Source organism: Vipera berus (genome assembly GCF_964194415.1).
Source record: "Vipera berus genome assembly, chromosome: 5".
Classification (NCBI taxonomy): Eukaryota; Metazoa; Chordata; class Lepidosauria; order Squamata; family Viperidae; genus Vipera; species Vipera berus.
The window spans coordinates 7,351,060-7,366,699 of NC_138207.1; the positions used below are offsets into that span (position 1 = coordinate 7,351,060).

The following is a 15,640-nucleotide window of genomic DNA, read 5'->3' on the forward strand; positions in this document are numbered from 1 at the left end:
CCCTGGTATAGGTCCTCCTGCTTGATTAGAGGGCTGGACTAGAAGATCTCCAAGGTTCACTTCCAGCTCTATTCTATTCTGACAAACACATATACACATGTAAATATTAACCACTGTCCATTTTAAACGCATAGCGGAAAGAGGAAGCTTGAGAGTTCAGCAAGGTTGCTGCTATATGGACCCAAACTGACTGAATCTGGATGTTCTGCTTTGGATACTACGAAGCCCCCCTTTTCCCAGAAGGGGACAAGGAAAAAAAGGGGTCCTGGAGAGATGATGGGTAGTGTCCCAGACAATCCTGCCAACATTGAACTAACGATCTTCCTTGTATTAGTTTTCCTATTTCTTTTTTGCTTTTACTTCGGAAAAGCTTTGGGATCCACTCTGCCAGAACATCCTTCCAGATGATGGCCCTTGTGTGGTCCTCGACTTACAAAAGTTCATTTGGTGACTCTTCAAAATTACAACAGCACCTCAAAAAAAAAAAGTGACCTATAACCATTTTTCACGCTTAACAACCATTGCAGCACCACCACACCCCCGTGGTCACGTGATCAAAATTCAGCCCTTGACAATTGCCTCTTACGACGGTCGTCGTGGTGTCACAGGATCCCCTTTTCTGACCTTCTGAGGCGCGAAGTCGACAGGGCAGCCGGCTTCACTTAACAACTGTGTTACTTAACAACTGCACTGAGTCACTTAACAATAGCGGCAAGAAGGGTCATAAAACAGGGCAAAACCCACTCCACAAACGCTTCGCTCGGCAACAGAAATTTGGGGCTTAACGGCAGTCATAAGCTGGGGACCACCTGTGCTTTATTCTTCCTCCGTGCCTCCAGGTGTGTTTGTGAATTTAAGCATCGCCAAGCTTCGTGCTCAAGAATGCCTTGGCCTGAGTTGGGACGGGGTGTGGCAGCTTCAAATTAGGGGTTCCCCGGGTGGGGTGCCTTAAGGATGCTCAACCGCAGGGGACATTTTATTTGTTTGGCTTGTTGGTCCAGGTTTTTGACATTCCTGACCGATCCCAGAGATGTACGGGTTCTCCCACCTCTGCTAGGAGCTTCCCTAAGTTATAGGCCAGGATTGTTTGAGGATAGGGTTATCCGGTGTGTATGTGTGTGTAGGGCAAGAGTTGTCAGCCGATCCAGGGATAATCGCACCATTTTGCATCATGACTATAGAGGCGTGTGTCTCCCCACTTTGGTTTCAAAATAGCTGAAAAATGTTGCCCCTTTTTCCCCCCTCTCATCCCAAACTCACGCGTGATTTTGGCAGTCTTGCCTACGTTCTTCTGCAATTTGTCTGTGTGGAGAGACTTTAGCCAGCAAAAGAAAAGTCAATTTTTGTGAGTCTCAGAAATGAACCACTTTTCTCTTGTGGAATATAATAGAGCTGGAAGGGACCTTGGAGGTCTTCTAGTCCAGCCCCCTGCACAAGCAGGAGACCCTATACCAGGGGTAGGCAACCTTGGCTCTTATATGACTCATGGCCCAGACTGAGGAGGAATTTTTAATTTGGGGTTCTTTTTAACTGACTACAGGGTTAATTTAATATTTTTTAATTTGGTTCTTAATTTTTGTATTTTGGATTTTTAATTCCCTGTAAACCGCCCTGAGTCCTCAGGGAATAGGGCGGTATATAAATATAACTATATATATGTACTTCAACTCCCAGAATTCTTGAGCCAGCTGGCTCAGGAATTCTGGGAGTTGAAGTACATGAGTCATAAAAGAGCCAAGGTTGCCTACCTCTGCCCTATACTATCTCAGACAGGTGATTGTCTTAAAAACTCCCATGATGGAGCGCCCACTATTTCTGGTGGCAAGCTGTTCCACTGGTTAATTGTCTTCACTGTTAGGAAATTTCTCCTTAATTCCAGGTTGCTTCTCTCTTTGGTCAGTTTTCATCCGTTGTTTCTTGTCCTTCCCTCTGGTGCTTTGGAGAATGATTTGACCCCCTCCTCTTTGTGGCAGCCCCTCAAATACAGGAATACTGCTGTATGGGAGGCCAAACAGTGGTTTGCATCACAGGCTACACAATTGGTTTAGTGACCGTTCCAACAGGACTGAAAAAAAAGTGACTTACGATCAGTCTTCCCACTTAACAACCATTGCAGCCTGCCAGCCATCACGTGATCAAAGTCTGGGTGCTGGCAACCGGCATGAATTTTCAAACCGTTGTATCCTGGGGGGCGGTATGTGATTGCTGTGAATGACCTTCCCAGCCAACATCCAACAATCAAAGCCAGCCTCGCTTAAGAACTGCATGATTCATAACGACTGCAGTACTTTGCTTGACACCCGTGGCCAAAGGTGGTAAAATTTGGTGTGTGACTCAAGAATCAGCTTGCTTTCGCAATGGAGATTCTGGTCCCAATTGAAGCCATAAGTCGAGGATTACCTGTAGGCTACCTGAGAGGTGACTTTGTACTCTGCACGTTTGTACAGGTAGTCCTCGACTTACAAGAGTTTATTTTGTGACCGTTCAGAGTTACGATGGCAGTGAAAAGTTGACCTATGGCCGTTTTTCCACAATTTCGACCATGGCAGCATCCCTTTGGACACATGTTCAAAATTCGGCCGTTTGGCAATTGACTCATATTTACGATGGTCGCAGTGTCCCTGGGGATCACGTGATCCCCTTTGCCGACCTCACAAGCAAAGTCAATTAGGCGGGGGGAGAAATCCAGATTGACTTAATAACCGTGTTACCAACTTAGCCAATGCAACGGTTCACTTAACGACTGTGGCAAGAAAGGTCATAAAATGGGGCAAAGCTCACTTAGCAAATGTTTCACCTAGCAACGTAAATTGTGGTCGTAACATGGAGGACTTTACCTGTACAAAGTTTGTACCCTTCAGACATGCTAGAGACTCAAAGCCCAGCCTGCCTATATGATGCCCGTGCAATAACTTGGATTTTTTTCTTTTTTCTTTTTCTCCTTCAGCTGGCGCGTATTATCCTGCGCAGAACGTGCAACAATTCCCAACTTCCCAAGTCATGATGAACCCACAGCCACCGATCCCGCCAAAGCGAGAGCGCAAGACAGTAAGAAACGGGGGACAGGCAGCTTGGAGGGGGGGGGGAATAATAAAATTTCCATTATTTAGGCCAGGGGTCTTCAAACTTGGCAACTTTTAAGACTTGTGGACTTCAACTCCCAGAATTCCTCAGCCAAGGGCTGGCTGAGGAATTCTGGGAATTGAAGTCCACAAGTCTTAAAGTTGCCATGTTTGAAGACCCCCCGATTTAGGCCTTGTTTAGTTGGTTGGTTTTTTCCCCACCTGTCTCTCATTCCCTACTTTCACCTTCCATTACTTCCTGTTGATTATTTTTTTTTATTTCCACGATTTATGCCCTGCCTTTGAAACGAATACTGTATCGAAAGTTTAAAATACTGGTTCAGGTTGACAACAAAATCAATACTGAAAGAGAGAAAATGAACCGAGAAGGTCTTTGGGTTGTCCAGATCCTAACAATGTCAGGCAGTCATTTAAAATTCAGTTTTTTCGATATTTCTATCAAATATATTTATCTGTACACTCAGGTTCTAGTGTTTGTGATTCAAAGCTTTAAAACGAGAGGGACTAAGAATATTAGCCCAGATAGTCCTTGACTTGAAAGAGCTCGTTTAGTGACTGTTCAAAGTTACAACAGCAGTGAAAAAAGTGATTTATGACTCTTTTTTCACAAGGCTGTTGCAGTCTCCCCGTGATCACCTGATCAAAATTCAGATGTTTGGCAACCGACACATACATACGACGGTCGCCGTGTCCCTGGGTCACTTGAACCGCTTTTGTGACCTTCTGACAAGCAGAGACAATGGGGAAGCCAGATTCACTTAACAACTGTGTGGCTAACTTAACGGCAGTGATTCACTTAATAACCGTGGCCGGAAATGGGGCAAAACTCACTTAACACATGTCCCACTTAGCCACAGAAATGTGGGGCTCAATTGTGGTCATAAGTCGAGGATTACCCGCACTAAGGTTTATATTTAACTTTTTTAGCTCAAGGTGGTTTAATTGAGAAATCTGCCTTTATTATCACACAGCTATCCAATAAAGGTAAGTGGGCCTGGGACAGGGGTAGGCAACCTTGGCTCTTTTATGACTGGTGGACTTCAACTCCCAGAATTCCTGAGCCAGCCATGCTGAGGGGAAAGGGAGAAGTTTCCAAACTGAGCCAGGCTGGTTCAGGAATTCTGGGAGTTGAAGTCCACGAGTCATAAAAGAGCTAAGGTTGCCTACCCCTGGACTAGGCATAGGCCGCTTTATGACTGGTGGACTTCAACTCCCAGAATTCCTGAGCCAGCCACGCTGAGGGGAAAGGAGAGGTTTCCAAGCTGAGCCTTGCTGGTTCAGGAATTCTGGGAGTTGAAGTCCACGAGTCATAAAAGAGCTAAGGTTACCTACCCCTGGACTAGGCCTAGGCTGCTTTATGACTCGTGGACTTCAACTCCCAGAATTCCTGAGCCAGCCATGCTGAGGGGAAAGGGAGAGGTTTCCAAGCTGAGCCAGGCTGGCTCAGGAATTCTGGGAGTTGGAGTCCTCGAGTCATAAAAGAGCCAAGGTTGCCTACCCCTGGACTAGGCATAGGCCGCTTTATGACTGGTGGACTTCAGCTCCCAGAATTCCTGAGCCAGCCACGCTGAGGGGAAAGGAGAGGTTTCCAAGCTGAGCCATGCTGGCTCAGGAATTCTGGGAGTTGAAGTCCACGAGTCATAAAAGAGCTAAGGTTGCCTACCCCTGGACTAGGCCTAGGCTGCTTCATGACTCGTGGACTTCAACTCCCAGAATTCCTGAGCCAGCCATGCTGAGGGGAAAGGGAGAGGTTTCCAAGCTGAGCCAAGCTGGCTCAGGAATTCTGGGAGTTGGAGTCCTCGAGTCATAAAAGAGCCAAGGTTGCCTAACCCTGGTCTGGGAGAAAGTGATAACCTTCAGAATTACCTAGGCAGATGGATGCAGTTGGATACGCGGAGGTGTAAGGGAAGAAGAAAGACAACTAGGATTTAAATAGGGCTATATTCTTGTGTTCTGCAGTAGCTGATTTTTACGGTTTTGCATCCGCAAGAGAACAACTAGCCCGTTAAATACATTGCTTTAATCAGCACCTAACTACAGGTAGACATGCGTTTATTTGGCAACTGTTTGAAGTTACAACAGCACTGAAAAGAGTGACTTACAACTGGTTCTTGCACTTAACGATATCACGGCAGCCATCCCCATGGCAACGTGACTGAAAATGCAGGCACTTAGCAACTCTCAGGTATTTTACAGCTGCAGCATCCCAGGGTCATGTGGTCGCCATTTGCTTCGTTCCCAGCTGGCTTCCAATAAGCACCATGTGTGTGTGTGGGGGGGGGGGAGCTGGATTCGCTTAACAGCCAGGCGATTCATTTAACAGCTGCAGTGATTCGCTTAACAGTTGTGGCAAACTGCCGCCTGCCTTAGCGACAGAGATTCTGTTCCCAATGGAGGCCTACTGTAACCTGCTCCCTCTATTCTGTGTACTTGCAATGAAGTTTCAGTAAGAGGTTTATCCCGGTGAAACCACACCCTGCCCAACTTCAAATCTATAAAGACACCACGAGTACCGTGTACCAAATTTGGGCAGCAATCTTTTATGTCATTTGCACAAAGGCGTCATTACGTGAATCGGATCCTTGGCATGATAATACGCACACAACCCCCATTGGCACAAACGATGCCGTTTGTGTCATCTGCATACTGAGGTCGCTGCTGAAGGATTGTCATTCTGATTTTAATGGATAGCTAGAAATAATGGTCACCCTCGTGGCCCGACCTGGTCCCCTTAAATTAACTTTTATGTAAAAAAAAACCCCTAATATTCTCCAGAATGTTCCATTCATTCACTCTGTGGCTCATACCAATCCATGTTTTCCAGGGAGTGTCCAGCAGACGTCATTCCTCTGAATGAAATTGTTGGGCAACCCTTAAAAGTCAGCTTGGCATATTCTAGATACAGAACTGGGAAAGTTCACAAAAGGCCAGCCTTGGCATATCCTGGTTATTTCCCTTGGGGCTTTATGCAGTGATGCTTTTTCCTACCTGGTACAACAGGTGTGGTGAGCTAGCTATGTAGGTGATTAAGGCACCAGGCTACAAGCTGCGACACTTGACTTTCAATCCCGACTTAGGCAGGAAAGCTGGCTGGATACCTTTGGGCCAATCACCAGGCGATAGTGAGTTCTAGTCCCGCCTTAGGGATGAAAAGCGGCTGGGTGACTTTGGGCCAGTCACCAGAAGACTGTGAGTTTTACTCCCGCCTTAGGCGTGAAAGCCGACTTGAGTGACTTTGGGCTAATTACCGGGAGACTGAATTCTAGTTCTGCCCTAGGCATGCAAGCTAGCTGGGTGATTTTGGGCCAGTCACCAGGAGACTGTGAGTTCTAGTCTGCCTTAGGCATGAAAACCACTGTGTGACTTTTGGCCAATCACCAGGAGACTGGGAGTTCTAGTCCCATGTTAGGCGTGAAAGCTGGCTGGGTGCCTTTTGGCCAATCAGCAGGAGACTGGGAATTCTAGTCCCACCTAAGGCATGAAAGCTGGCTGGGTGACTTCCGAGCAATCACCAGGAGACTTTGAGTTCTAGTCCCACTTTAGGCATGAAAGCTGGCTGGGTGACATTGGACCAGTCACTGACTCCCAGCTCAGTCCCACCTCACAGGATGGTTGTGGGGAAAATAGGGGGAAGAAGGAATATTGTATTGGTCCACCGCCATGAATTATTTACAGAAATGATAAAGGTGGGATATAATAAATAGTATAATAATAATAATAATAATAATAATAATAATAATAATAATAATAATAATAATAATAATAATAATAATAATAATAATAATAACAACAATATAATAACAATAACAATAATAATAATTTTTAAAAAAATAGTAGTAGTAGTAGTAGTAATAATAGTTGTTGTTGTTGTTGTTTAGCCTGGTGGGAAGCAGTAGCTTCTTACCTTTGGAAGATTCCAGATGTGGATTTAGCAGAAGAAACAGGACCCGCCCTGTGTGTGTGTTTGTGTACGTGCTATTTGTGGGAAATGTCGCAAGATGGGTCAGAGTTCAGCGAGGTACAAGAGTCCAGAAGGGTGGACGGAACATGAGCCGTAGGAGCAGGCTGGGATTCTGCAGAGAGAAAGACTGTTGAATGCCGGACTGCTTCTCTTTTAAGTCCCGAATCCTGCAGTATTTCTGCCGAAGTTGCTCTCATGCCCCCTGATTTAGGTCCTTGTTGCAGCATCGGAGGAGAAGAATCAGGTGAGATAAATCAGTAATCGGGTTGTTGTTTTTCCCCCTTTGCAAAGGCTGGCACAATCCACCTTGAGGGGACCACTTTGCTTTTTCCCTTCCTTTGCTTAATTACTTTTTAATTTATATGTTATCTTTTAAAAGCTTTATCTCACCTTTATTATTTATCTAAATGACTCAATGCGGCCAACATGCCTAATATTCCTTCCTCCTGTTTATCCCACGCCAACCCTGTGAAGTGGGTTGGGCTGAGAGAAAGCGGTTGGCCCAAAGCTTTTAAACTTGAGTAGACAGGCTGAAAGAGCGTGCCCTCCTTCCACACAAAACTTGCTCCCAGTTTTAGCGAGAGAGGCTCTGTTTGAATTTCCTCTCTGCAAAAAAAAAAAAAAAGAATGTTTAAAGCCACTTTCGCAGTATAGGAAAATTACTGTTTTGGCCAAGTTTTTGGTGCTGTGCTTATACTATCACCGGCTTCAGGCTGGTTTTCATCTAGTGTCCTGACAATTTTGTAGGGAGTTTTGTGAATGTCTTATTCCTCTTTTTGAAGCCTGGTTTGTACTAAAGTGCCTTCACCGAGATTCTACAGTTAAGAAGTGAGAAAGAAACTTAACAGTAAATAAGATCTCCAAACTCAGTTCCATTCAAAGGACAGCTGGCTGCACGTGAAGCGCTTTCGGCAGTGGGTTTTGGACCGTGTGTCGGAACTGACACGGGTAGTCTTCGGCTTTCGGCCACAAATTGAGCCTCGCATTTCCGTTGCTAAGTGAGTCTTGCCCCATTTTACAACTTTTCTTGCCACATTTGTCAACAGAATCGCGGCAGTTGTTAAATTAGCAGCCCGGGTTGTCGGAAAGGTCGCCAAAGGGAATCGCATGACCCCGGGACACGGCAACCGTCATAAATGTGAGTCAGTTGTTGAACATCGGAATATAAATCACATGAGCCTGTGGATGCTGCCACGGTCATAAGCGTGAAAAATGGTCCTAAGTCTCCTTTTTCAGTGCTGTTGTAACTTCGAAAGGCCACTAAATGAACTCTTGTAAGTCGAGGACAACCTGTCACGTCAATCACCAATATTTTAGAGCAGCCCATATTGTTCAGGTGTTCATTTTCCAGGAGTAAGTTCTTGTGAAATAATTGGGCACTGAGGAAGCAATGATAGCATCCGCCTTAAATACGAAGTTAAAATCTGTGGTTCTCATCCTACACAATGCACCATTGTGTAGAGGTGGATATGTCCAGTGGGAATTTTCAGAAGCACTTGTCCACTGATGCTGCTGGCCTTTGGACATAGATGGGGGTTGAGATCAAATCCTATGGTGCTTTTTTCTTTTTAACTATCCTATGGTGGTAAAACCATGTGACGTACAATAAATGACGGATTTGTAAACAAAGGATGGTTCTATAAGATTTTTTTTCCAAGTGTTTATAGAGATTTTTATTCTTTTTCATGCTGTGAAACACAAAATTTAAGAAGCGGCTTTTATTTAAATCTCTTCCTTTAGAACAGGATGCCTGCCCTGTAATTCCCTGGTGGTTATTTTTTCTTTTTATTTTTTTAAAATAACAGCTCAGGCTTTCACAAACACACGGTGTCTGTCAGTTTTGCTTGTTCACTTTAGCTTTTGCAAACCTGTGGTTGCTACTTGATAAGCTAGCAGGTTTGACAACACCTGGCATACATAGATTATGGAATTTAATACAGGTAGTCCCCACCTTACAACCATTGAGTTATTGACTGTTCAAAGTTACAGCCACCCTGTAAAAAGTGACTTGTGACCATTGCAGCATCCCCGTGATCACCTGATCAGAATCCTCAGATGCGTGGCAACGGACTCATACTTACGACGGTCGCAGTGTCCCGGAGGCACTTGATCCCCTTTTGCGACCCTCTGACAAGCAAAGTCAATGGGGAGGCCCGATTCACCGAACAAAACCCGTGTTACGAACTTAACCACGGCAGTGATTCACTTAATAACTGCAGCAGGAATGGTCACAAAGTGGGACAAACCGCATTGTTTTGCTTAGAAGCAGACATTTTGAGTTCAACTGTGGTCATAAAGTTGGGGACTGCATGTACAGGCAGTGCCTTAGTTAAGAACATCCATCTTATGGGCAACCCTTAGATACAGTCGGGCTTCCTATTAATCAAAATGGTGGATGGCATTCTCCTTCTTTGAGCTGAAGCCTCATAATGCTTTCAGAGGGTGCGGAAGCCGCACACTTAATTTACAGCCTGTTTTCCGTGGTTCCTGAACAGTTTGCGTTACTATAGCCATCTGCCATTTTCAGTAGTAGGCCGTTTATGTGTAAGTACAACTTCTGACTTGCATACAAATTTAGGTTAAAGATGACTAAGGAACAGAACTTGTCCTTAATCCAGGGACTGCCTGTAATTAAATGTAGCCTCTTTTTATTTCTTGTCAATCATCTAATATTAATTAAATATGACTTTTGGGGAGCGTGGGGCTTCACACAACCACAAATTCATGGACTATTTTGGGGGAGATGCAGTACCGCAGAGTTTGAGAACCATTGCTTTAAAACAGAATTCCTCAACCTTGGCGACATTGAGATGGGTGAACTTCAACTCCCAGAGTCGCTTTTTTCCCCCAGTGCCATTTTAATGAATGATTGTAAATAGAATAGAATAGAATAGAATAGAATAGAATAGAATAGAATAGAATAGAATAGAATAGAATAGAATAGAATAGAATAGAATAAGGAAATTGATAGAATGGAATGGAATAGAATAGGGAATAGATATAGGGAATAGGAATAGAATAGAATAATAGAATAGAATAGAATAGAATAGAATAGAATAGAATAGAATAGAATAGAATAGAATAGAAGAATAGAAAAAAAGGAAATTAATGGAATAGAATAGGGAATAGGTATAGGGCACAGGTCTGCAACCCGCGGCTCCGGAGCCGCACCCGGAAGTCCTCTGAAAGGAGTCTTTAGATTGTGTCCACACAGCACGTGCCCTGGTTGAATTGAGCGGCCTCATAAAAGTCAATTACAGGTAGCCCTCGACTTAACAACAGTTTGTTTACTGACTGTTCAGAGTTACAACGTCACTGAAAAATGTGACTTACGACCATTTCTCGCAATAGCACTTAGACTTACTCCGTCCGTCCGTCTGTCTGCCCGTCCATTAACTATAACAGCACTTAAAACTTACATACTGCTTCCCAGTGCTTTACAGCCTTTTCTAAACAGTATACAAAGTCAGCATATTTGCCCCAACAATCTTGGTCCCCATTTTGCCAAACTTGGAAGGACGGAAGGCTGTGTCCAACCTTGAGCCGGTCAGGATGGAATTGCTGGCAGTCGGCAGAATTAGCCTGCAATACTGCATTCTAACCACGGCGCCTCCACGGCTCTTCATACTTAACGACCATTGTGGCATCCCTATGGCCACGTGATCAAAATTGAGACGCTTGGCCTTTGACTCATATTATGACCATTGCAATGTTCCGGGGTCATGTGATCCCCTTTTGCAACCTTCTGAAAAGCCAAGTCAATGGGGAAGCCAGATTCACTTAACAGCCGTGTTACTAACGTAACAACTGCATTGATTCACTTAACAGCTGCGGCAAGAAAGGTCATAAAATGGGGGGAAAGTCACTTAATCAATGTCCCACACAACGACAGAAATTTTGGGCTCAGCTGTGTTCGTAAGTCAAGGAGTACCTGTAATCGATGCTTAAGATCTAGTTAAAGACTCAACGCTTGCAGGCATGCACTCCACGCAAACTAAAAATCCTGTTTTTCTGTGTTTTGTTTTGCTTTGCTTTTAAATTTTCAGGCTGGCCTTCACTTGGTCAGCCATTTGGAACATTTTCAGGTGCAAAGTACCATTGCAAATGGGCCTATTAAACTGTCTGTCACTAAAGGGCCATCCCTTGGCAAACCCCCTCAGTCTCTGCAAAGGGACAGAATGCTGCAATTTTACTTCCGCCAATTTGGACCCGCCTAATAATGGCGGGTGTTTACATTGGTGTGGTTCCCAGCGCTGAGCTTCTTATAAAAGGATTCGAGCAATTCTTGCTTCAGATCCATCCTAAGTTTCCCTGGAGGAGCTACTAAATTTCATTTAGCCTTCCCCGAATATGCTTATCAGGCTAATTTTAAAACTGCAGCATACTCTTTTTTCATACATAACATACATTATTTTTTTTTGAGATAATGTAAAATAGAAATAGAAATATAGGTAGTAGGGAAGTGAGAAAGGAAAAGATGGGGGGGAAGAGAGCTGTAGGGTAAGTAGGAAAGAGGGGGAAAAGCATTGACCTCCAGCTTTTTTCAATCCAGTAAAACAAAATAGAATTACAGCCTCAACTTTTTATGTTTGCATCCTTAATAAATACTTGTGATTTCCTTATCAGCAAACTAAGTATTATTATTATTATCCTTACCTTCTTTACTGCAGCTCTTATTGGTATGATGATCGTTATTAGTGTGTTGCTTTGCATGTACACTAAGAGCTTTGGCACCAGAGACAAATTCCTTGAATGTCTAGTCACACTTATCCAAATAAAGTATTCTGTTCTATTCTGTTTGAGAAAACTTAAAAAGTCTGTCAGAATGTGCACAGTCTTATTGCGCGAGGAGTAAACACAGTAAACAGTGGTCTATAATAAATGGTGGTTTATCTTACACTATCCACAATATCATACATACACGTGTTCATATACATACACGTGTTAATACAGCAAGCTCCAACACACAGCAGTTACAGCCGGAAACAGAAGAGAAAGAGCACAGCAGCCTTCCCTTTCATACAAAGGCTCTTAAAGAGACACAGACCCTGCTGACTCTTAAAGAGACACAGACTCTGCTGAGTCATCTCCATCATTACATCTTACATTACATAAGCTGGTTAGCTTTTAAATCATTATCTTGACACTCCTCCCATGTAAAGCTAAACAGCTATTAACCGAAATGCTTTTACACACTCTTGACGCTTGCCTGCATTTTATGTCTACATGTTTGCTTCTGCTTCCCATGTGTTCTCCCGTTGCCATCTTTATACATGCGACGTTGTCCTCACAACACTGGCACAGCTTCTTTCACATCAATATGCACATTTCTGAGCAATTGGACATACCAAGTTAATTCAGAACATGCTTCAGACAATGCTATAAAGTGCTCCTGAAGATTGTTTTCTGGATTTCCATCCAATTACGATGCCAGCAAACAATATCGCAAACCCTGTGTTTGACTTTCTGCCATGCATATCATTTGCCCAGTCACTGCCTATATTTTTGTTGTTGTTGTTGCTAGTTGCGCAGTTGTGTCCGACCCAACGCGACCCTATGTTCCTCCAGGCCTTCCTGTCCTCTACCATCTTCTGGAGTCCATTTAAGCTCACGCCTCCTGCTTCATTGATTCCATCCAGCCACCTCATTCTCTGTCGTCCCCTTCTTCTTCTCTTGCCCTCAACCTTTTCCAGCATTAGGCTCTTCTCCAGTGAGTCCTTCCTTCTCATTAGGTGGCCAAAGTATTTGAGCTTCAACTTCAGGATCTGGCCTTCTAAAGAGCAGTCAGGGTTGATCTCCTCTAGGACTGACCAGTTTGATCGCTTTGCAGTCCAAGGGACTCGCAGGAGTCTTCTCCAGCACCACAGTTCAAAGGCCTCAATTCTTTGGCGCTCAGCCTTTCTTATGGTCCAACTTTCACAGCCATACATTGAAACTGGGAAGACCATAGCCTTGACTATATACACTTTTGTTGACAGGGTGACGTCTCTGCTTTTTAGTGTGCTGTCTAGATTTTCCATAGCTTTCCTTGCCAGGAGCAAGCGTCTTTTAATTTCTTGGCTGCAGTCCCCATCTGCAGTGATCTTGGAGCTCAGGAAAATAAAATCTGTCACTATCTCCATTTCTTCCCCATCTATTTGCCAGGAATTGAGAGGGCCGGATGCCATGATCTAGGTTTTCTTAATGTTAAGTTTCAAACTGTCTACATAGCATTTTACAATATCATTTTCTTTTTTTCTTTTTTTTTTTTTTTTGGAGCACCAAAGTCTAGGAGCAGTTTCCAAGTAGAAACATAGCTAGGTATATTCTTTTCTCTGTTTAAAAGAGTTAATGTTCCCATCTGTGTTAGCTCCCATCATTCCTTCAAAACTGTATTTAATTCCCAGTATTTTGTTTTATGCAAGGGGCGATTGCCAGAACCCCCTTTGGCAGTTCCTGAGACGGCTCCGTCAAAATTTTAATTAGGGACTGAATTTTAGCAAGGTAGTTTCTCTCCGTTCCCTGAAAATAAAATGTAAAAATGCTTCCCACGCCATCAAAAAAAAAAAAAAGCAGCCATTTGTAGTAAAACAGGTTTCGCCTCTGTGGCTGTTCAACAGGTCAGAAAGGGTTAAATTACTTCCCGGACACCTTACGAACTGGCTGTCCCTGTTTTAAGGTCAAGAGAAAAACGGACACCCCCCCCCCCCAGGTATGGCGGGAAGATGTTAACCTGGCAATACGATACTGAAAATAAATTCAGAGCCTCAGATAAAGTCAACACGAAACCAACCAGCGGAGACGAATCTTCTGAGATGATGATGATGATGATGATGATGATGATGATGATGATGGATGATTTAACCCTTCAGCCGAGTCCGACTCTGGGCGATGCTGTGGGCCGGATCTCTCTCTCTCTCCATCTTCTGATCTTTCGCTGCTACTTTTGAGTCGCTCTGTGCTCTGGCTGCTGTCAGCTGCGACGGTGCTCAGCCGCCCCGTCCATTTGCAGCCTGGTTTCCTTTTACAGGGAGTCCCCCCCCCACTTAACAATAGTCCCATTTATTGACCGTTCAAACTTGCAAGGGCGCTGGAAGAAAAAACAAAAGTGACTTACGGATGTTTTTTCACACTTAATTGCAGCATCCCCAAGGTCACGCAAAGAAAATTCAGGCGCTTGGCAACTGACTCACATTTGTGACGGTCGCCGTGTCCCGGGGTCATCTGACAATCCCCCCCTTTTTTTCGGAACTCCTGACAAGCCAAGTCAGTGGGACGGCCGGATCCACTTAACAACCCTGTGTCACTCGCTTAACAGCTGCAGTGATTCTCTTAACAAACGTGGCAAGGAAGGTCGTAAAAGGGGGCAGAATTCACCGAACCCCAACGTCTTGCTTAGCAACAGAACCTTTGGGCTCAGTTGTGGTCGTTAAATCGGGGACTGCTTGCAGCGTTAACTCATCCAAACAGAATGGCTTTCACCAGTGAATTCCTTTGCCTGACACAAATCATCTTAAAAGGCTGCAGAAAATAACAAGATTTACTAACTTAACAACTGCAGTCATTCACTTAACAATTGTGGCAAGGAAGGTCGTAAAAGGGGGCAAAAATCAGCTAACCCGCAGTTTGGCGGGTTGAATCCCGAGTGCCGCGTAACAGAGTGAGCGCTTATTACTCATCCCAGCTTCTGCCAACCTAGCAGTTCGAAAGCACGTAAAAATGCAAGTAGAAAAATAGGGACCGCTCCGGTGGGAAGGTAACAGCGTTCCGTGCGCCTTTGGCGTCTAGTCATGCCAGCCACATGACCACGGAGACGTCCTCGGACAAGCGCTGGCTCTTCGGCTTTGAAACGGAGATGAGCACCGGGCCCTAGAGTCGGAAAAGACTAGCACGCATGTGCGGGGGAGCCTTTACCTTTACCTTTTTATTGAACCTTCGATCAGGGGTCCCCAACCTTTGGGCTGCAGCCTGTTCGGAACTGGCGTCTCCCCTTGCGCCCACGGCAGGCTTCTCATCCAAGAAGCTCCTTCAGAAGAACTGAACTTCAGAAGAACCAAAGAAGCTTCTTGGATGAGAAGCGAAACGTTTTCAAGGGGGGGGGGGAAACAAAACTCCCAAGAAAGTCCAGTTTGCCTTTTGGAAAAGCACCTGTGGGAAATCCGTGACCTGGAAGATTGAGAATCTCCACAGACGTTCAGACAGTCGGTGATTGCCAATGCCGTTTGTATCGCGGTTAATGTATATCACGCAGGAATAGTGCACCTTATATATACTTTTATTGCTTTTTTAAAAAAAAATGTGTTAACAATTTCAGGCCTCTATTTGACGGTTGTGCTTTCTGCGGACTGGGAAGCTCGCCGCAACCAACTCGCCGTAGGACAACTCGCTGTGGGACGATTCCAACAGTTCAGTTTCACTATTTAGAATAATTAGAACATTTATTTTAAGTTTTGTCACTCCCGTTTCATTTTGTTCCTCCTTTGGCACCCTTTTCTTTAATGATTCTCTTCCACTCTTTTATTTTAATACTAGCGTAACTCTTGTCCCGTGGCGAGTTGTCCTGCAACGCGGTTGGCTGCGGTGAGTTGGCTATGGCGAGTTGCCAGTAGCAAGTTGG

General features: G+C 44.5%; 1 protein-coding gene across 5 annotated transcripts in view; it reads left to right on the top strand.

Moving 5' to 3' along the window:
• Positions 1 to 15,640, top strand: part of EIF4G1 (eukaryotic translation initiation factor 4 gamma 1) — a 134,391-nt gene that overhangs the window by 53,584 nt on the left and 65,167 nt on the right. For all 5 annotated transcript variants that reach the window (XM_081329139.1, XM_081329142.1, XM_081329143.1 and 2 more), the window contains one exon: positions 2,948 to 3,048. In XM_081329139.1, the coding sequence (XP_081185265.1) occupies positions 2,948 to 3,048 (101 nt within the window). The remainder of the gene's footprint in view (positions 1 to 2,947; positions 3,049 to 15,640) is intronic.